This window comes from Halichoerus grypus, chromosome 3 (assembly GCF_964656455.1).
Source record: "Halichoerus grypus chromosome 3, mHalGry1.hap1.1, whole genome shotgun sequence".
NCBI lineage: Eukaryota > Metazoa > Chordata > Mammalia > Carnivora > Phocidae > Halichoerus > Halichoerus grypus.
Window position 1 is genome coordinate 2,177,292 of NC_135714.1, and position 22,104 is coordinate 2,199,395.

At 47.7% G+C, this 22,104-nt stretch overlaps 1 protein-coding gene across 1 annotated transcript in view; it reads left to right on the forward strand.

Moving 5' to 3' along the window:
- HTT (huntingtin) overlaps window positions 1-22,104 on the forward strand; it is a 136,834-nt gene that overhangs the window by 54,874 nt on the left and 59,856 nt on the right. Inside the window, exons 20-29 of the mRNA XM_036085639.2 lie at window positions 456-519; window positions 770-870; window positions 3,617-3,763; window positions 5,899-6,019; window positions 7,380-7,456; window positions 8,699-8,850; window positions 9,894-10,096; window positions 13,459-13,585; window positions 14,953-15,080; window positions 18,166-18,276. Coding sequence (XP_035941532.1) covers window positions 456-519; window positions 770-870; window positions 3,617-3,763; window positions 5,899-6,019; window positions 7,380-7,456; window positions 8,699-8,850; window positions 9,894-10,096; window positions 13,459-13,585; window positions 14,953-15,080; window positions 18,166-18,276 — 1,231 coding nt within the window. The remainder of the gene's footprint in view (window positions 1-455; window positions 520-769; window positions 871-3,616; window positions 3,764-5,898; window positions 6,020-7,379; window positions 7,457-8,698; window positions 8,851-9,893; window positions 10,097-13,458; window positions 13,586-14,952; window positions 15,081-18,165; window positions 18,277-22,104) is intronic.

Genomic DNA, 22,104 nt, shown 5'->3' on the forward strand with positions numbered 1-22,104 from the left:
GAGTGGTTAGTGGTTAGTTTCTTTTTCCCTCAGAACATCTCTCTGAATGAGGGGTTCCTCTCAGCTCCGCCCGCTGGAAAGGACCCTGGGGAGGGGGCAAGGAACCTGCCCGAGGCTGTGCAGGGCTCCCCACAGTCCGCACTCACCTTCCCTGGTGGCTGAGCTCACTCTGAGGCCACTTGGAGTCTCTCACAGTAATAGATGGTGATATTTATTTTGAAGAAAATGGTTTACAGAGTCTGAAATGAGGATGGGAATACGAACTCTACTTACTTAAAAACCTTTGTCCTTCTGTGGTTCTGAGGAAGTGCTCTCTCTCCGGCCTTCTGGGTGGCCGGCCCAGCCCCCTCCGGAGCAGCCGCCTTCTGTGTCCTGTGTGTCAGGGTCATGCAGGCCGACGGTGGGTGTCTGTGGACTCACTAAATTGTTTCGTGTTAAAAATGTTCTTTTGTTAGGTTGGTGAGCTTTTTGGAGGCAAAAGCAGAAAACCTGCACAGAGGGGCCCATCATTACACAGGGGTAAGCAGTTCATTGTTGTGAGGCCGTGTCGTAACTTCTAGGAGTTGCGCTTTCCCAGGGGTGTGGGTCTCCTCTGAGCGCGCTCTGTTCTAGATGGACTCTGCGATTCAGGTCTTGACAGTCGTGCTTGTGTGTGTGAATTTAAGGCTGGTGATCGTGAGTTCTCCCTCACTGGCCTTCCAGAGTATCTTACCTGAAATTGGGTTAAAGACAGACGTTATATCTAGTTTTTTTATCCTTCTCTCTGAAGCTTTTAAAACTGCAAGAGCGAGTGCTGCATGATGTCGTCATCTATCTGCTCGGGGACGAGGACCCCAGGGTGCGGCACGTTGCCGCAGCAGCTTTGATGAGGTATTTACCACGCATTTTCTCTCTTCGCTCACTTTAGTGGTGGAAGCACTGAGTGGTAGGAGGAGGGGAGCTGGGTCATCTAGAGAGTAGGTCAGCATTCCCAGATCCTGGCACTCACTTTCAGCTCCTCCAAAACTATCAGAAAAGATACTATTTACCGCCCAGGAGTCTAAAGTGAGGGTGAAAACGGCTAGTCTCCTGCTGTAAAAGTGATGCGCTTTCACTGTCAGAAGCTTGGAATATAGAGGAGAGCACGAAGAAGAAAATAGAAATCTCCTTCATTTCTGTCACTGGAGATAATCACTGTAAACGTGTTGAGGTATATCCTGTGTACGAGTCTCTTCAGAATCGGGACCACGTGTACGTGCAATTTTGTGATCTGGTCATTTCCACCTAATATGTTATTACATCTTCCTGCTGTGAAGGAAGTGCTGTAAAAAACACTGTGACCACCAGTGATGTCTAGGGCTGCACCCTGTGCGCAGATATGTTCATATGTTTGTACTGAAGTGTGTGACGTGTCATACAGAGTGAGATCAGTGAAGGCTATGCATGCTGTTTCAGAAAAAGAAATTGTAGTTAGTGGCCAGTAGTTTATTCTGTAGTTGCGATAAACTTTTATGTAAATATTATTTGGTTGGATGTTAAGTTTTCTTTGACTTAGATAATGAGTAATGCTCATGAATATTGTTACCCACAAATGTTTATGTGTACATTTTTTTCCTTAGAATTAATTCCTGGAAGTTGAGTTACTAGGCCAAGCTTTCTGATGTTGTTGTTGCTTTTTTTTTTTTTTTTAAATTTTTCATAGCTTTACTGAAGTATGATTTTATATCCCTTAACATTCACCCATTTTAAGTGTACGATTTAATGATTAGTAGTAAACTTACAGATTCGTGTAGCCATCACCACGATCCTGGTTTTAGAACATTTCCATTACCCCAGAAAGCTCCCTGTGCCCACGTGCAATCACGAATCCACTTCCTTTTCTGGACATGTTATATAAATGGGATCATACAGTAGATGGACTTTTGCCTCTGGCTTTTTTCCCTTAGTTTTCAGGGTTCGTCCATCCTGTCGTGTGTGCCAGAGTGTGTTCCTTTTATTGCCGCATACATAGTTCTCCGTTACAGGGGCGACACTGTCTTTTCTTTACCCAGTCACCAGATAATTGATATTACTTCCACTTTTTTGGCTACTATGGATTGTGCTGGCTGAACATTTGCCCACAAGACGTCGTGTGGACATATGTTCTCATTTCTTTTGGGTCAGTACCTAGAAGTGGATTTCTTACGGGTTTTGGTACTTCCTGTGAAATTGCTGTCCAGAAACATACCAGTCTCTACTTCTTAATGACCAGAATATGACTGTGCCCGATTCTTCTCACCAAAAAAATATTTCAAAAAAAGTTAAATACGTATCAATTGTTGAGGCAGAAATTGGCATTTCTTTTTAAAATAACTTATCTTTTAAAAGTAATAATACATGGGGTGCCTGGGTGGCTCAGTTGGTTAAGCGACTGCATTCGGCTCAGGTCATGATCCTGGAGTCCCTGGATCGAGTTCCGCATCAGGCTCCCTGCTCAGGGAGCCTGATTCTCCCTCTGACCCTCCCCCCTCTCATGTGCTTGCTCTCTCTCATTCTCTCTCTCTCAAATAAATAAAAATCTTTAAAAAAAAAAAAAAAATCTCTGATCAAACTAATCAAAACCAAAGTTCCATTTTGATGTATATCTTTTCTTTTTTTTTAAGATTATTTATTTATTTATTTGACAGAGACAGCAAGAGAGGGAACACAAGCAGGGGGAGTGGGAGAGGGAGAAGCAGGCTTCCCGCTGAGCAGGGAGTCCGATGCGGGGCTCGATCCCAGGACCGTGGGACCATGACCTGAGCTGAAGGCAGATGCTTAATGACAGAGCCACCCAGGCACCCCTGATGTATATCTTTTCTGTTTTCAGTGTTGTCATTTGCATATTTCTTTGTTTACTTGTGAGGTGTACCTTTTCGTGCACTTAACTGGGTTAGTATGACTTGCCTAATCAACGATTTTGGACCTTTCCCACTTTCTGCAAATGATAGCCATTTATTTTACCTTATAAAAAAGTTGTACTTATGATCATATCTCCACAGAAGAGAGATTTTAATTAAGGATCCTGGGGTTTGCAATGTGATGAAACAGTTGTTTCTAAGAGTTATGAGCCCTGTCCATTGCAGAAACGAGCCCTTCTGCTCTTTTGGGAAATGTTGCCTGTATTCTGCTTTTGAGGGGAGTTTAGATGTGTGAGGGACATCTGCTGGAGCTTTGCCATTTGGGAGTGTGTGGGCTGGTTTTGCAGGCAGAACTGCAAAAGGGAGTAAGGGCCGGCCCCTGGTGTTCAGATCTGCTCTGTGCTCAGTACTTTCCGTGAACAGTGGCTTCATGGACCTATTCATCTTGCTCAAGAGGACTGGAAAGAGAACTTTAAATCAGAGCATTTTATTATATGTAGAGAAAGGTACTTAATTCCACGACGGACAGAAAGGCAGTAAGGCGCCTCGTCATATCAGGGTTGGTGTGACTGGTGTGTGGGCGATTGGTCCTGGGACCGGCAGCCCCGGTCTGCTGGGCTGGAGGGCCCCCGAAGGAGGGAGCTGCTGTGAGTGGGTAGGCCGTGCTGCAGGCTTCCCCACCTCGACAGAGGAGGGGGGTGCATCACAGGTGAGTTTCAGAGACTTCTGTCAGTAAGTATACTTTACTTCTACGGTAGGCTTGTCCCAAAGCTATTCTACAAGTGCGACCAAGGACAAGCTGACCCTGTCGTGGCTGTGGCGAGAGATCAAAGCAGTGTTTACCTGAAGCTCCTCATGCACGAGACGCAGCCTCCATCTCACTTCTCCGTCAGCACCATCACCAGGTACGTGTGCCGCGTGCGGCCTGATGTCATGGGTGGGAGGGGGACTTTCCTGACACTTCGTGCTTTCTACAGAAGAAGCTTCAGGTGAGGGCGTTTGCGTAGGTGCTCTCCTCCGGTAGTGTGTCTGTCCTTTCTGGGATCCGCCGCCCATCTTCATTTAGGAAGCTCGGCCATAGTCGCAGCGAGGACTTCATGAATCTTCTAATCCGCTCACTACCAGCCACCTACTCATAAGTGTGTTTTTGTGTGTGATGCTTATGCTGTGTCTTATCTGAAACCTTGTCCGGTAACGTTTTCGCTCTGTCACTCTATCTGTGTGCTCTACCCCCGACTGTTAGGGGGCTCGGCAGGGTTAGTTAGGGTTGTCCACTGGTGCAGTGCTTTGCACTTACGACTGTTCACGTTGTTGTGAGAAGCTTTTAAATGCTGTTGCCGTTGGTGGCACCCAGCCTGCGCTTGTCGGGCCTCAGACGAGCACAGACTGTGGAAGTTGTTAGTGCAGAAACGCTTTAATGAAGCAATCATTCCTTTGCATTTTAGTTTGCAAAGAAGGCTGCAGAAGTGATCATAAAAGACTATCTCATGCAGTTTAAGTCTCTGTGTTTTAAATGTTACTTTAAAAATGAGTTTTATATGTAGCTCTCCTGTTTGTTAGTGGCAATATTTTTTATTTATTTATTTTTATTTTTTTTAAAGATTTTATTTATTTATTTGAGACAGAGAATGAGAGAGAGAGAGCATGTGAGAGGGGGGAGGGTCAGAGGGAGAAGCAGGCTCCCTGCTCGGCAGGGAGCCCGATGCGGGACTTGATCCAGGGACTCCAGGATCATGACCTGAGCCGAAGGCAGTCGCTTAACCAACTGAGCCACCCAGGCGCCCAGTGGCAATATTTTTTAAAAGCTTAGCTGTCAAGGCTGAGATGTTTGCTTGATGCTTTTGTTGTGAATTTGGAACTCAGCTTGTCAGATTTGGAAGTTATTCCTCAATAGATAACATCTCATGTAAAGATTGCTTTAAAAACACACGTGGACATAATTTTCTCAGAGAATTTCCTTTTTGTAAACCTAAGAAGTGGTCTTTTCTTCTCTCTGAGAAGATTCGGGATAAATATTCGTTAAAGATAAGCAAAAGCAGCGTGAGAGGGTCTCATCAGGAGTTGAACAAGCTTAAGGTAAATTGCTTTTTCTGAGCATCAGTTGAGAAAATGCCAGCAGAGATGAGTATAATATCGCATTAAAATTGGTTACTCACTACTACTTTGAAAGTCTTCCCCGTTTCTTTTTTTTTTTTTTTTAAAGATTTTATTTATTTATTTGAGACAGACAGAATGAGAGAGAGAGAGCACATGAGAGGGGGGAGGGTCAGAGGGAGAAGCAGACTCCCTGCTGAGCAGGGAGCCCGATGCGGGACTCGATCCCAGGACTCCAGGATCATGACCTGAGCCGAAGGCAGTCGCTTAACCAACTGAGCCACCCAGGCTCCCGAAAGTCTTCCCTGTTTCAAGCTCAGGCTGGCCTCTGGACATTGGCTGTGTTATTTGGTTCTTGCGTGGCCAGCTCCGTGGCCAGCTGAGCTGCGCCGTTGGCACCTTATTAGCTGTCTGCTGTTTGAGAATTGATGTGGGAAGAAAAGAAGTCTTCTGAGTTTTGTTGGGTTCTGAGGACACTGGGCGATTCAGACCTGAATCCAGCACTCGTCCTGCTTGGGCTCTGCCGATGGGGCTGGGGACTCAGAATCTGTAAGCTCAGCACGGGGTGGAAATCATTGTGTGCTGTGAGTGTGGTCTCGGGAAGCACCGCAGTGGCCCCGCCGTGGAACCAGCACTTTCGTCCTTCCTGCAGTCGGGACTAGCTTCAAGAAGGATTTCTTTCAACTTAAAAGTTTGAAAGATGAGTGGTTTGGACGGGTGGAGAGGGGGCCGTGAGCCTGTGGCGGGGCAGCACTGCCCGGGGCGCCACGGCGTGGGTGCTCGGGCGGACTGGGCTGGGTTCACTTCCCGTCTGTCTGTCACGTCAAAGTCAAGACTGCTGGAACTTCTCGTAGGCCTTAAGCTTAAACTTAGAAATGCCATTTGAATTCTGGAAGTGTCATAAGCTTTAGTAGTGGGTTTTAAGTCTCCGTGTTCTTCTCGTTAGAATATATAGAGGCTATAACTTACTGCCGAGCATGACGGACATCACTGTGGAGAACAACCTCTCCAGAGTCATCGCGGCAGTTTCCCGTGAGCTGGTCACGTCCACCACGCGCGCGCTCACAGTAAGTCTCCTTGGTTGGCCTTGGCGAAATTGACTCTGGGTGGTTCCTGCAGTCGGTTCTTCGTGGTGAGTTGCCGTGTGAGACCTTGCATTCGTGGGGCTCACTAAGAACTTGTGCTTCCCGGAACAGAATCTTGGTGTATTCTAAATGGAGATTACACAACTATTTTTTTTTCCTGATTATTAAAGTAATACATGCTCATTGTAAAAAAAACTCAGCCAGTACAGGAAGACATAAAAATGAGAATAAAAACTGCCATGATCGAGTTGGTAATGTGTCAGAAGTTCAGAATGCCTCCAATATAACTGACTCCGTGATGTGTGATGGACGCTAAGGGGAAGACATCAGAAATGCCAGCCAAGGTGTTTGTATAACGTACTCACCTGTATCATTTTCTGTGACGCTGGCAGCGGAAAAGGACCGTGATGTCCAAGAATGCACGATGATTAAGTTCTGATTCCAACGAAACTCGTATTTATTACGCACCCGTTGACATGGGCTTCGGGGACTCTCTAGTGTTACAGAGTGGCGGAGTGGGGGTGTGCTAGCGTGTAGTCCGATCTCTGTTAGGAAGTCCTATTCACACGTGTACCTTTCTCACGTACTCAGGGAAGTGACTGGCAGAAAATGGCCAAAATGAATTTTTGGGCTGTGATCTTTGTTTCCTTCTTTATATTTTTCAGATATTTGCAAATTTTCTAAAATGAACAAGGGTAACTTTCATAATCAGAAATAGAGAATATTATACAAGGTAGTGTTAATTTGCTGATTGCCAGGTTAAACCTCGTTGTTTATTTTATGTGACAGAAGAAATGCTTACCTGTTGTAGAAAACGCCAACAATTAGGATTAGGCTGTCTTGATAAGAACATAAGTGCCTTTTAAACCTAAATATTGTTTGGCGTCTCTAGTTTGGTCTTCCCTTGATTTGTTTAAAATATCATAAACTTTACTTACTTGTATTTATTGTGGCTTCCATGTATCGGGCACTGTTCTCGGCTTGGGATATAAACACAGAGAAGGGTCTGTGCCTTTGTGGTCCTTGCAGTCTGCTCAGGAGATGGACGTCAGTGAGCTCAGGGCAGAGGCGGGGACGCGGGATCGTTGGACATTCTGATCAGAAGGCTGCTCCAGCTGCCGACCTGTCTTCACGGCACACGATGGGCCCTCCTTAGAGCCTGTGTTTCCCATGCCCTGCTGTGTCTTTGCAGGATGGATGGGTGCCATGGTAGGACAGATGTTGTCAGACGCAGACCTCAATTATGTTTTCATCGTTCGTACTTTTTATGAAGGGCGAAAGGTTCGATTTAATAAATGCTTTTTGTGCGTGGGTGTGATTTTACTATCCTCTTCTCCTTTAGTTTGGATGCTGCGAAGCTCTGTGTCTCCTTTCAGCCACCTTTCCCGTCTGCATTTGGAGTTTAGGTTGGCATTGTGGGTATGTATTTTTCTCAGCATATGGTTATCTACACTCATGTGGTACAGACATTGCTATTGGAATCCCCTGTTTTCTTTCTTAAATCTTTTTTAAGTGTGACCTTTTGGACACATACCCAAAGGAATCCTTGCTTCTGCCCTGTTAGCTGTGTGGGAAATTAGTGATAGAGCTCTTGGAAAATCTGGATTCGCTGTGATTCTCATGGGTGTCAAATGCTCACTCTTAAGTGCTTTGGAGGATTTCAGGGTGTCATTTGTAGGTTCATTTTGGACAATTCACATATGTTGGCAAGACGTTTCTAATTGGCTTGATTCTCTCCAAATGTCTACACTATGTACTAGAAATTTAGAAACATTTTTTGTTTGAAATCAGATGTGACCTGTCATATAAAATCATGATGAGCTAAAGGAACTGGCAAGCTTATATGAGCAGTTTCTATTTAAAAATGAGTTTCTTCCACTAGATGGCCCGAATAGCATCTGTGAAATAATTTTGAATCTCCTACAGCACTAAGGAGTAAGCTTTTATTATGTGTACCGATTACTGAGAGACATTTTGGTGACTCACCATCATATTTGGAAACAAATCTGCAGATTTCTTGTGTGTCAGCATATGGCCAGCTAACATTTGCTTGGAGTGGATGGATTGCTGGTCTAGAGTGGTTGCTTCCTTTTGTCCACAGGTAGTTATCGAGCAACCTCAGTTTCTGGTCAGAGATCCAGTACCTGACCTGACTAAGCAACTGTGGCATTGGAGAGTAAAATATGCTAAGGCAAAATTCAGAGAAAGCTAAAAAGTTATAAAAAAGAGTTTCAATAGTTTTTTTTTTAATTATTATTTTTTTAAGATTTTATTTATTTATTTGTCAGAGAGAGCGCACAAGCAGGGGGAGCAGCAGAGGGAGAGGGACAAGCAGGCTCCCCACTGAGCAGGGGGCCCGACGTGGGGCTGGAACCCAGGACCCTGGGATCATGACCTGAACTGAAGGCAGACGTTTAACCATCTGAGCCACCCAGGCGTCCCCAGTTTCAATAGTTTTAATCAGATCTGCTACCTGGTTTCCTTTCTCAATGATATTTATGGAGTTGTGGCTTACTGGAAGGATGTCAGTTAACAATAGTAAAATCACTTTATGAGCTGGTATAAAACGTAGTGACATGCCTTCTTCCTGGTTCATTAGAGAAGGCAGGACTGTTTGATTTAAAATTTTTGTCGTTTGACCTGGCACACGTCTACTTCCAGGGTGCCCCCACTGAGCACCTCTGATGAATCGAGAAAGAGCTGTACTGTTGGCATGGCCACAATGATCCTCACCTTGCTCTCGTCAGCTTGGTTCCCGCTGGATCTCTCAGCCCATCAGGATGCTTTGGTTTTAGCCGGAAACTTGCTTGCAGGTATTGATACTGAGCTGAAACAGGGACTTCAGGTCTATAGCTTTCGTTTCCTTCTAGGGAGTGGGGTGGTGAGCACACGGAGGGAAATTACTCCAGGGATGGTTTGATCCTGTAGTCAGAGCGTCCCATGTGACCAGCGTGGGTGTGTGCTGTGGGCAGCTGTTCTGAGCCGAGTAGTTTAAAGGAGCCCCTTCCCTGTGCAGTCCTGTAGTTAGCTACAGGTGGACGCATTTCTGATTTCGTTTTAGCAGACACCGTGGCTGTAAGAAAGCTGATACTTGGGCTCTGTTCTCAAGTCAGCCGTGGATTCAGTGAGCGACACACCATAGTACAGTGGCAGTGCCAAGGAGCCATAATCACTGTCCTGTGGGGGACCAGGACAGGAAACAGGTTTTATGGGCTGGCAGGAAAGGGCACACCAGACGGAGGGCATAGCCTGTTTGAAGTCAGGGAGACATGAAAAATTGTGTGACATGTGAGGACTGTAAGTAGTTTGGGATGTCAGGTGAGGACGAGGATGGAGGATGTGGCTGGTGAGGAAGGAGGCTGCTGAACTTGATGGGTGTGGGGTGCTACCTCGTTAAGGAGGACTGTGCTGTTTGCTGTGGGAGGTCACGGAAGAGCCTCATGGAGGGACTAGCTGTGGGATAGAGTCCCTCCACGGGCTTGAGTGTTGCTTGGAGAACAAGGTAGGGAAACCTACTTGGGAGGTTCATGTCTCAGTCGAGGTGAGAGAGAGTCTCAACAAGATCCCGGCTGTGGGCCGTGGGAGAGGACTCTGACTGGAAGAGACTGGAGGGGCAGGAGCAGCAGGCCATGGCCACCAGTGGAACTTCAGTTGTAAAGATCCGGAGGGCCTGGGGTGATTGGCACGTCACCAATGTATGGGTGGGTGTATGTCCGGTGGTGACATTCGTGAAAGTCCATTTCCTGTGGAGTTGGAGGGATCAGTTGACCACCAGGTGGAGGTGGCCAGCAAACTCAAAGTAGGCGGGTCTAAATGACTTAGCTTCCCTAGTGATTTTCTCTTCCCCTTATCACAGCCAGTGCCCCCAAATCTCTGAGAAGTTCCTGGACCTCCGAAGAAGAGGCCAACCCAACAGCTGCCAAGCAGGAAGAGGTCTGGCCAGCTCTGGGTGACCGGACCCTGGTGCCCATGGTGGAACAGCTCTTCTCCCACCTGCTGAAGGTGATTAATATCTGTGCTCACGTCTTGGACGATGTGGCTCCGGGACCAGCAATGAAGGTAACTTTAGGCTTGGGCAGCTCAGTGACCCCGTGGCGCCGGACCTGCCTTCGCTCACTTGTCTGCCCCTTCCTTACTCTCTTTTGCTTTCAATGAACAGAATTGCTCATAGGGTGACACTAAGTTTAATACCAAAACGTGTCATCCAATTTGTAGCTCTTTTGGTACCGTTCTGTTAACTGTTGCCTCTGAGAGGGAAAGAACTAGCTGGATTCTTAGGCTTTAAGCATTAGCTGAGAAAGCTCAGAATTGAAGTTGCTGTCTCCTAGAACGTTCGCAGGTTGTTCTGCTTCTCTATGAAGTACAGGTCCACGAATGAGCTTCAGGACAAATGGTAACGTGTTTGCACAGTGAATTTAAGATAGATGAGTTCACTTATAATTATATCCGATTATTTGCCCTCCCGTGTTTTCCATCGCAAGTTACTTCCATCATGAAAAAGCTCTTCTAACTTCACGTTCTCCCTTAGCGGCCATTTGGTCTCCCCGTCACTACAAACTTTTCTGAAGAGTCGTGTCTCCCCACTTTACACCCTAGTACCTCCTGCATGCTCTGGCCTGGACGCTGTCCGCAGCTCCGGCCACCGATTCTTTTTTTTTTTATGTTAATCACCATACAGTACATCATTAGTTTTTGATGTAGTGTTCCATGATTCATTGTTTGCATATAACACCCAGTGCTCCATGCAGAACATGCCCTCTTTAATACCCATCACCAGGCTAACCCATCCTCCCACCCCCCCTCCCCTCTAGAACCCTGTTTGTTTCTCAGAGTCCATCGTCTCTCATGGTTCATCTCCCCCTCCGATTTCCCCCCCTTCATTCCCCCCCTCCTGCTATCTTCTTTTTCTTTAACATATAATGTATTATTTGTTTCAGAGGTACAGGTCTGTGATTCAACAGTCTTGCACAATTCACAGCGCTCACCATAACACATACCCTCCCCAATGTCTATCACCCAGCCACCCCATCCCTCCCACCCCCCACCACTCCAGCAACCCTCAGTTTATTTCCTGAGATTAAGAATTCCTCTTATCAGTGAGGTCATATGAAACATGTTTTTCTCTGATTGACTTATTTTGCTTAGAATAATACCCTTCAGTTCCATCCACGTCATTGCAAATGGCAAGATTTCATTCCTTTTGATGGCTGCATAATATTCCGTTGTGTATATATACACCACATCTTCTTTATCCATTCATCTGTCGATGGACATCTTGGTTCTTTCCACAGTTTGGCTATTGTGGACATTGCTGCTATAAACATCAGGGTGCATGTACCCCTTCGGATCACTACATTTGTATCTTTGGGGTAAATACCCAGTAGTGCAATTGCTGGATCGTATGGTAGCTCTATTTTCAACTTTTTGAGGAACCTCCATACTGTTTTCCAGAGTGGCTGCACCAGCTTGCACCCCCACCAACAGTGTAGGAGGGTTCCCCTTTCTCCACATCCCCAACAACATCTTTCGTTTCCTGACTTGTTAATTTTAGCCATTCTGACTGGTGTGAGGTGATCGGCCACCGATTCTTTAACCCCCGGCTGCTCAGCCTTCGGCCGCCACTCTCCAGAGCCACGCTTCTGCCAAGATCGGTCTTTGCGTCTCGTGGGTACCTCTCGGGTCCTGTCTCACTTCTCCTCCACACCCTCGGTGCCGCCACGCTGGTCCTAATGCGGGCGCTCCCATTGGCCTCTGGGTTGTCTCTTGTTCCTCTCTCACCCCTCTGCTCCTGGGCACTTCCTGGTTTCTCCTCTCTGCCCAGCACAGAGGGCCTGCAGGCTCTATCCTAGGTTGGCCTCTCTCTTGATACTCCTGGGCCGGTGCCATTCCGTGCCACTCTGCAGCAATGGGAACATTCTGTGTCTATGTGAGCTGGGACAGTGGCCACTAACCACACGTGGCGAATGAGCACTTGAAACGTGGCCAGTGCAGCTGAGGCGCTGAGCTGCTGATTTTGTTTGTCATTACATTTAAATGGCCATGTGTGGACAGTGGCTCAGGTATGGGGCGGGGCAGTGTGGGGTAGTCCGGTCTGTGCTTGTCTTCAGCGTTCACGCGTCAGAGACCCCAGCTCTGTCTTTGGAGCGTCAGTGCAGAGACATGCGATGCATCTACTTGGATGGCTCGCAGATCGCAGCCACGGCGTGGATCCGAGCTGCCCAGCCTCCCCCCTGCCTGTGCCTGCCATGTTCCCAGCCCTTTGTCCTTGGTCAGCTAGGAACGTGATGGTCTCACAGCTTCCCACCTTCGCTTGTCAAGTCCTGTGTTTTCCCTACTAAATATCTTGCAAAACCCATATGTGCACATGCGCACATGCGTGTACGTGTACGCCCACACATGCAAATACACATGCATGTAGGTGAATACACACACACTTCTGTGCATTTGCTGCCACTGTTCTGGTGCAAACTGGTGGCCCGATGGAGTCTTCCAGCCGCCTCTCTTCCCCTTCTCCTGCTTCAGACAGCGTTGTTCACACCCTCCAACTGCAGCATGGTTCCCGTGCCCTACAGCTCACCTGTTTGGAGTGTAGGATTCCGTGGGTTTTCATATGCTCACAGTCATGTGGCCATCACCACAATCCATTTAGAGCCTGGAAAGGAACACTGTACCCTTTAGGTGTCACCCCCAAGCCTCCCCTGCCCCCCAGCTCCAGGTGGCCACCAGCTACTTGGTGTTTCTACAGACCTGCCCATCCCGGACATTTCATGGGAAGGAACCGTGCGAACCCTTGTGTCTGGCTCCTCTCACTTGCAGGAGCTCTGGATGCAGCAGCCCATGTCCTGGCCCCTCTGTCCTTCCCTACTGCCTTCAGTCCACTCTCCTGAGGCCAGCTGTTTGTCCCTCTCCATCCACTTCTCTGAGACTGGAGAGAGGAGCAGCGCTGGGGCCCGCCGAGCATGTGCCCCCACGCTGGCCCCTCCCACAGCGGGTCCTCTGCCCTGTGTACTGGGTCTGTGGACTCCTGGCTGTGTGGCTCATTAGCCTTGATGTTGAATAAGTTACATCATCTCTGAGCCCGTTTCCTCATTTGCTTCATACCGTTTGTCACGTCCTGGCTCCCACAGAGGGCCCTGGTTGCTTGCTGCTGGGGGCGATGGGCCCTGCCTGACTCCCTGAGGGTCCTTGCGTCCTTGGCCATTCACAGCACCCCTGTTAGGAAGTTCTAGGTCAATACCTGCCAGTATGATGGCTGTGTGGGTTACACTAGATGATACACGGATCGTGTCTGAGTTCTGTAAACGAGGACTCAAAGAAAAAATGATCGCGCGCGTTGTTTTCAAGAAATGGGAAACCATGTATGTGACTTTCAGTTTCCGCGTCGGTTTGGTGTCCTTCACAGACTCTTCGTTTTGTTGTAGGCAGCCTTGCCATCTCTGACAAACCCTCCTTCTCTAAGTCCCATCCGACGAAAGGGAAAGGAGAAAGAACCCGGAGAGCCGGCCTCTGTGCCCTTGAGCCCCAAGAAAGGCAGTGAAGCCAGTCCAGGTATGAAGCGACGGCGGGGAAGGGTGGGGCTGGGGCACCGTCTGGATCACAGAGATCCCATTCACGCCCAGGTTAATGTAATAGCTTCGTAGGTTTTGGAAATAAAGTACACAGCAGTGAAGCCAGAGAAAGAGTTCCCCTGGTGTCGTTTCAGGTACTAAATATTAATACCTAAATGTGTGCAGACCACACATTTCCCTCTCCCACGCCCCCTGCTTGTGTCCCCTCTCTCACTGTGTCTCTCTGTCAAATAAATAAATAAAATCTTAAAAAAAAAAAAATGAGCAGAGGGGTGAGAGAGGAACAAGAGGGGGAGGGATAAATGTGTCCCGGTCTTGAGCGTCACTCTGTGTCCCTGGCTAATACGTGGCCACGGCAGTCCGCGGGCCTCCCCACCCTGCTTCTCCCTGCAGAGGAGAGGTGGAAAGGACCCTGATTTCAGTCAGGGAGGCGGTGTAGATGGCTGGGAACAGCTAGCGGCTGAAGGAGTTGGTTCTGACACGTGAAGACGGAAGACGGAAGTGCTAACGTGGGGAACAGTCTTCTGAGAGAGAGGAACCTGACAAACTCGTGTGGAGGGGCTTCCACACCTAGGAGGGGCCAGGGTTTGCGTGGGAGCCTGTGGCTTCCGCCGACGCAGCTGCCATGGGTGGGCACGGGAGGGTCTAGGCAGGGTGGGAGGCGACCCGTGCTGTCGCGCCCCCACCAGACCCGTTGGCACGTCTCACGGTGCCTCGGGCAGTTGCGACTCTCCCATGAGACTCGACGTTAAGGGTTTGCAAATTGCTAATTTCTGAGGACTGACTGGAGCATTGCAGGAGGCTTTACCGGCTTTGAAATCTTCTGAACTTCACAAATGTAACTTAGCAGTATGTCCCTGATCGTGTTCCTGGTGGCTTAAAGAAACTAAAGGCTCCAAGTCAGAAATCTTTAAAATTTGAGGAGAGTAGTTTTATTTAGTGCTTGGCCCTTCCCAGTCTCTCAGCGTGTTGCTGGCATTCAGGGCCCCTGGGCCACACTGGCCGGGCTCAGCCCCTGTGCTGCTGGGAGCCTCGGGCTCCTGGACGTTGTGCGGGGGCTGGAGGCCACCACCCCCTGCTCTGATGCGCAAACGGGCAACCAGACCATGACAGACAATAGTAGTACGCTGTTCTTTCTCACCTTATTGTATGGTTTTTGGGGAGATACTCAGATTCTGTTTATGTTTATTAGTCAACTTCTTGTTACTTCTAACTAATTAAAAATTCAGAGGGAGAATTTGAATTTTATTCTTTTAGAATACCTTTAAAAACCGTTATTGCCAGTGATCTCTTAAACTTGGCAAGTGTGTACTTTTGACCTCAAAGTGTATTTTGTGTGTTTTAAAGCCTCTCGACAATCTGATGCCCCAGGGCCTGTTACAGCAAATAAGTCCTCGTCGCTGGGGAGTTTCTGTCACCTTCCTTCGTACCTCAAATTGCATGACGTCCTGAAAGCTACTCACGCCAACTACAAGGTGCGGCTCCTTTTGTGAAAATATGCACACAGATTTCTAATAGATTGTGGGTGTCTTAAGATTTATAGCTTGTATACATACATAGATGGGCATACAGATAAGTACGTGCAAATCAATAGTTTCTTCAAGTTTGTCTTTCAGCTTTGTTTATGGTAGTTCTCATCATATAAAAATTGGAGCAGCGATCTCTCTGTGGTTTATTGGTGCTGTGTCTGGGCTTCCTGGGCCGCCCCCACAGTCAGAGATGTGCTGGCCGGACTCATGGGCCTCGGCGCGTACGCAGTCTCACAGCTGGGATTTTTACCGCCGTGTGGTAAGGACACACGGGCACAGTCTGCAGGGATCCGGGTGCAGGCTTGCTGTGTTCTGTCTCTCCCACACTTGTCCTCCAGCCACGGAGGCTTCCTCTGCCTGACACGAAGCAAAACCCCGGGCTCACAGAGGAATGCAGCTGTGCAGCCTAAAACGTGGGGTTCATTCACATGGTCCAGGCACGGGGAGCACTGCTCGTGGTGTAGGGAACTGTCGACTGGCCAAGTGTGCAGGCACCCCCGAGGGCCGACCTTACAAACAGGTTTCTGGGCAGAGAGCAGTCTGTTCTGTCGACTCTTCTGCACTGGTGTGTAGCGTACTTTGGGCTTTCTCACACTGAGATGATTAAGGAAGAAAGTCCCATGGTTAGCTACCTGCCCGCAATCCCCAGCACTGTCTCCCAAGTAAGCCATTTTTCTTGCACTAATTGATCTGAAATACAACCTTTAGCAGATGCTAAATTCTCATGGGTTTGCATTTCATTTACTGTTTGGTGATGTCAGTCTGTCCATCTGTTCATCTGTTAGAAGCACACATGCCCATTCTGTGGCTCCATGGTACATTTTTTTTTTTTTTAAGATTTTATTTATTTATTTGACAGAGAGACACAGTGAGAGAGGGGACACAAGCAGGGGGAGCGGGAGAGGGAGAAGCAGGCTTCCCGCTGAGCAGGGAGCCAGATGCGGGGCTCAATCCCAGGACCCTGGGATCCTGACCTGAGCTGAAGGCAGATGCTTAACGACTGAGCCACCCAGGTGCCCCTCCGTGGTACATTTTTGAGGTGGTCAGTTCCCCCATTCTGCTTTAGAATTTTTTTTGATATTCGTTTATTTTTGCATGTGGACACTAGAATAAGCTAATCTACTTCTAAAGGATCCTGAGAATATTTCCGCTGGGATCATGTTAAATTTGTAGATTAATTCCTAGAGAACTGATATCTTGGATGTTAAATACACCTGTCCAGAGTGTGGGATGCTTTTTTTCTTTGTTGAAATCTTCTTTTTATTATTATTATTATTTTTAAAGATTCTTTTATTTATTTGACAGAGAGAGAGTTAATGAGAGCAGGAACACAAGCAGGGGGAGTGGGAGAGGGCGAAGCAGGCTTCCCGCCAAGCAGGGAGCCCAATGCGGGGCTCGATCCCAGGACACTGGGATCATGACCTGAGCTGAAGGCAGACGCTTAACGGCTGAGCCACCCAGGCGCCCCTGTTGAAACCTTCTTGTATGTGCCTCAGATGTACATAAAATTTAAAGAATTTTAAGAAGAATTTTTGAAGATTTTTTCACGTAGATCTTGTGTATTTCTTGATAAATAAGTCCCCAGATGGTCATAATTTTTTGTTACTGATAGATATTTCTCAGTTTTTTTGAAAACCATTTATAAACCTTATCTGGCTTCTTTTCTGAAGGATATTGATAATTTTGAAAGATAAGAGTCTTAACCATGTTTTACAGCAGATTCGGAGGCTCTTTTTAGCCTGTGTTTCTTATGTCACCCACCCAAATAGCAGGGGGCACGTTGGAAACCCTGCACAGAGAAGACATTTTTTTCTGCCTATTCTCAACTCCTGTCTCGGGTCCTGGGGCCCTGTTGATGCTCCTGCCATCTGCTCCGTCCTTACCATTTCCCCCCTGGGACATCCTGGGCTTCACGCTGTACCCCGTGCACCGTGGCCCCCCAGTATTCTGGGTGCCCGCCTGGCTGGCGTGTTTGGGGTGCCTGGCACACGTGAGATCCATCACACCGTCTCTCCATCTCCTTCATTCCTCCTCCTGAGTGGCCGCGTGCACGGCCCTCCATTCTAGCTCTGGGGTCAGCTCCCTCCGTGCCCCGTGGCCCTGGTTCTCACCTGTGACCTCTGTTCTTCTTCAAGATAGGCCTTCCTGTGCTCATGCCCCTCGCCCCCTTGTCCTGCCCTGCCTGCTGGAGGTGAGCCCCTTTCCTCCCGTCCCTGTGGGACATGGCCCCACTCGTCCTTAGCCTGTTGGAAAGCGCCCCCCCCCCCCCCCCACCGGTGACACAGAGCAGCTGAGGCACTCGGGCCTGCCTGGTGGTCATCTTCTGTGTGTGTCTCGTCTGCCGTCCTCTCCCTTGGCCCAGGAAGTGCTTTCTCTTTCGTCACGGGTGGCCACGTTTGATTTCACGGAGCAGATTCCTTTCTCTGTTGCAGTGTTTTGCAGGGTTTTTGCCAGTTTTTATTTTCATAGTTGATCTCTTCCCCTCTTCCTTGTTCTTTCATGTTATGTCTTTGGACCTAACCCCTTCTCTCAGTCCGTTAAATAGGGGAATTGCATAATTTAATTCAGCTGGGCCCTTTAGAATCCTAATTTAATCCTTCTTGACATGAATTTAATGTTTTGCTGTAGCCAGACTGAAAGGCGGTTTCTGGATTTGATGATGATTCCTTGGGGATACTAATGTATGTAGAACAAGTTGTGTATTTTATATTTTTTGATTTGGTGCTTATCAGATGCTGGTTGTAATGGAAATTTACATTTTTTCCCCTCATGATAGAAGCTCAGAAATTATTCCTTTCAGTTGTATCAATGTAAGTTAGAAGATGCTCCTGAGAGATGGCAGTTTTATAAAGCTGTCTTTCCTTTCCAAAGCATTTTCCCAGTGCTCACAGGAAACAAACAGCCCACGCGGTGCGTGTGTAGGGTTGCATAGTGGGACAGCTCTCATCACACAGACAGTGCGTGTCTTTGTTGCAGGTGACGGATGGGACGGTGCACGTAATCCTGTGTTCTTTTCCTCCACCTTCCCAAGGTTACCTTGGATCTTCAGAACAGCGCTGAAAAGTTTGGGGGCTTTCTGCGCTCTGCCTTGGATGTCCTCTCTCAGATCCTAGAGCTGGCGACGCTGCAGGACATCGGGAAGGTATGTGTTTCATTCCTTGTCATTGAGCTGTAGCCGGCGCAGGCACCTGTGAGCCTGCAGGCCCCACCATCCGGGCGCGTTCCGAGGTGCCAGCAGCTTGGGAGACGTCTGCATGTCCCCCGACCCGGGCTGCCCCATCACAGCACCTGACTCTGGTGCTTGTCTTAGCCTCACATCGGGGGTGTTCTACCTCTCTCCTCTTTTCAGTTCTTTTTCTGTATATTAGCTTAGATCCAGTTTATTCTAGAATGAGTGGGTTTAAACTGTGGTGACAGTCCCTTTGTTTTCTTTTTTTTTTTAATTTAATTTTTTATTGTTATGTTAATCACCGTACATTACATCATTAGTTTTTGATGTAGTGTTCCATGATTCATTATTTGTGTATAACACCCATGCAGTACATGCCCTCCTTAATACCCATCACCGGGCTAACCCATCCTCCCACCCCCCTCCCCTCTAGAACCCTCAGTTTGTTTCTCAGAGTCCATAATCTCTCATGGTTCATCTCCCCCTCCGATTTTCCCCCGTTTCATTTTTCCCTTCCTTCTCCTAATGTCCTCCGTGCTATTCCTTATGTTCCACAAATAAGTGAAACCATATGGTAATTGACTTTCTCTGCTTGACTTATTTCACTTAGCATAATCTTCTCCAGTCCCATCCATGTTGATGTAAAAGTTGGGTATTCATCCTTTCTGATGGCTGAGTAATATTCCATTGTATATATGGACCACATCTTCTTGATCCATTCATCTGTTGAAGGGCATCTCGGCTCTTTCCACAGTTTGGCTATTGCGGACATTGCTGCTATGAACATTGGGGTGCATATGGCCCTTCTTTTCACTACATCTGTGTCTTTGGGGTAAATACCCAGGAGTGCAATTGCTGGGTCATAGGGTAGCTCTATTTTTGTTTTCTTATTTGATCTTCATAAGCAGAAAGGGTGACAACAGACATGGTGAGGGTGCATGGCCGGCTCCTTTGGTGCCACGGGAAGCAGCAGAGCTGGGGTAGAAGCCCCATCTGCCCTCCCCATCGTCGTACAAGGAGGAGCTCAGACACACGAGAGTTTAAGGAATTGTGTGGTGCGCGCCCGTCTCAAGTGTCCACACCCCAGGGCCTTGGCCGCGTGTGTCCCCCTGCCGGCTCCTGGGCGTCGTCCTTCCTGGTGGGCTGCAGAGGAGCTGCACGTGGCTTCCCCTTTAAACAAGTGTCTGTCGAGGGAAGTACAGTAGCTCGTGGAAGTTCGTTTGTTTTTATTTCTCTAAATCTTTCTCTTGGCTCATAAAAGCGTACCTAGTTTTCATGATTACGTGCGGTATTCTATTTCCTTTCAGTTCTTTCTTGTGCTTTTTTTATGCCTGTTTAGTGCGTGCACTTGTTTTTTACCGGCTAGATAGTGTCCTAATTGACACTCAGTTGTCCCTCAGAGCGAAACTTGTCAGAGCTCTTCCTAATACGGCCTTGCTGGTGAGACCGGCCGGCCCCCCGCCCAGGCTGTGCCTCTGCGCACAACGGCGCTCTCCTGTAGGGTCATCAGTCCTGGCGACCCATCGCTTTTCCCCTCTCCTACCAGCAGGTCTTGAGGCCTGTGGTCTGTGTGCGTGTAACACGTTGTAGCAATGTGGGAAATATAACGCATTTTAAGTTTGAATGTTAGATATCCTGAAATAAAAACCATCTACATGGAATTTTTAAAATAATAAAATTTTCCTTTTTCTTGGAATCCAGATGACTTTGTAGTTTGTTGTTTTGTATTTTTTTCATTTTCTAGGAGCATGGTTCCTTTTTTCTTTTTGACTGCTACGTATACAGAAATAGTTGTTCTCCAGTGGCAGCCAGTGAATTTATCCACTGGTGCATTTATCCCAATGTGTGAAAGTAAATAATGAAGTCAGTCTAATGAAGCTTGGTATTAGGGGTCTTGATATTCCTGAAAACAGGGATATGCTTATATTCTTTTTTAAAGGTGTGGGTTTAGTAACTTCATCTCTGAAGATCCTGTATCCGGGGCTGGAGTCACTGGATGTTGCAGCCTCTTGCCTTTGTCTTTACGGTGTCCTGAGTTGATCTGTTTTGCTGTTTGATGACAAAGGCCTGTTTCCGCTGCAATTTGGGCTTGCCCTTGTCGGTGCTCTGGGAGCCTCTTCTGCTTAACTGCTGAATCTTCGCTCCTGGTCTTTCCGGCGAGAGTGCGGGGTAGAAGCCCTCCAGGATTTTCTTTGCGCTTGGACACTTGCTGTGTGTGCGGGGTCTCCTTGGATGATCGCTGCACAGGCAGGCCTGGGACCCCGCCTGCCAGACACACTGCCCAGCTGGGTGGAAGTGTGTCCAGGAGCCCAGGTGGCAAGATCAGGGTGTAGACCCACAAACTGCTGCTTGTGATTTTGTGGCGGGCACTCACTGGACGTGCACTGGACGCGCTGGACGCATGCTGCCTCTGGCACCGGGGGCCTGAGCCCCACACACGGCTTGGGGGAGGGGATGCAGCCTGCAAAATGTACCAGCAACTTTTCCTCAGATTTCTGTGAGCTTCTCTGATGATAGCAGGTGAAGGCAAAGAGAGACTTAGAATTAAAAATGGAGTTGTTTTCTTTTGTTTTCCTAAATACGCTGGGGATGAAAAATAATCTTCATTTTAATAATAATAATAATAATTCAAATAATTCTGATTTTTCCTCTTTTCTAGACCTTGTTTATTCCATGCTCCATTTTTATGTCATTGAAATGTGCTGTTGTTTGGGTGTTGGTGTTTTCTTGGGGCAATCCTTCATGCACATTTTCCATGTAACTCCTTACGGCTCTCCGTGTTATTACTGTGTTTTTTCTGGCTTCTGGACACTTCACTGGTTTTGAGTGATTTGATTTTGATGTGCCTCAGTGTAACTTTCCTTAGGTTTCTTGTGCTTCGGTTTGTTGAACTGAGATCTCTGGCTTAATAGTTTTCTTAAAGTTTGGGAAATTTGGGGCCATTATTTCTTCAGATATCTTTCCTGTTCCTGCCCACTGCTTTTTCTTCTCTCTTAAGGGGACTCTAATTACCTGCATATTTGGATGCGTGAGGTTGTCCTCTACATGGCTCACTGAGGCTCCTCTCAGTGTTTTTATTGTTTTCTGTCTGCATCGCATTCTGTGGACTTGCACTGCTGTGTCTTCAGGCTTGTGAATCTCGTCCACTGCAGCGTCTGAGCTGTCGGCCCATCTCGCGCACTTTTCATCACCATCGTGGTAGTTTTATCTCTAAAAGTCTGATCTGGGTCTTTTTTTGGATCTTCTTTGTCTCTACTTAAGTTTTTTAGCACATAGAATATACCGTCATAATGACTTTTAATGTCATTCTGCTAATTCTAAAATCCTGTCTGTTCCAGGTCATTTTTGATTGATTGATTATGCTCCTCATTGTGGATCATGTATTGCTGCCTCTTTGCATTCCTGGTCATCTTTGATTGGATGCCAGGCATAGTGAAATGTTGGGTGCTAGGCATTTCTCTGCTCCTGTAAATCTTCTTGAGCTTTATTCTGAGATAGATTTAAATTGTGTGGGAAGTTTACTCTTGGGTCTTGCATTTGCCATGTTAGGTGGGTTGCTCAGTTTGGGGCTATGTTCCCATGATGGAGGCAGGGGACCCTGTGAGTTCCCATTCTCCCCAGTTTGGGGGGAACAGTAACTGTCCTTAGCCCTTGTGAGTGCCAAGTACTGCCCTGTAACCCTTCCTGGTGATTCTCCCCTGGCCTCGGGGAGGTTTCCCCACACACCATGTTGACCAATGCCCTGCCAACTCCCCGCATCTCCAGAGCCCTCTCCAGGCAGCTGTCTCTGCGGTGGGCTGC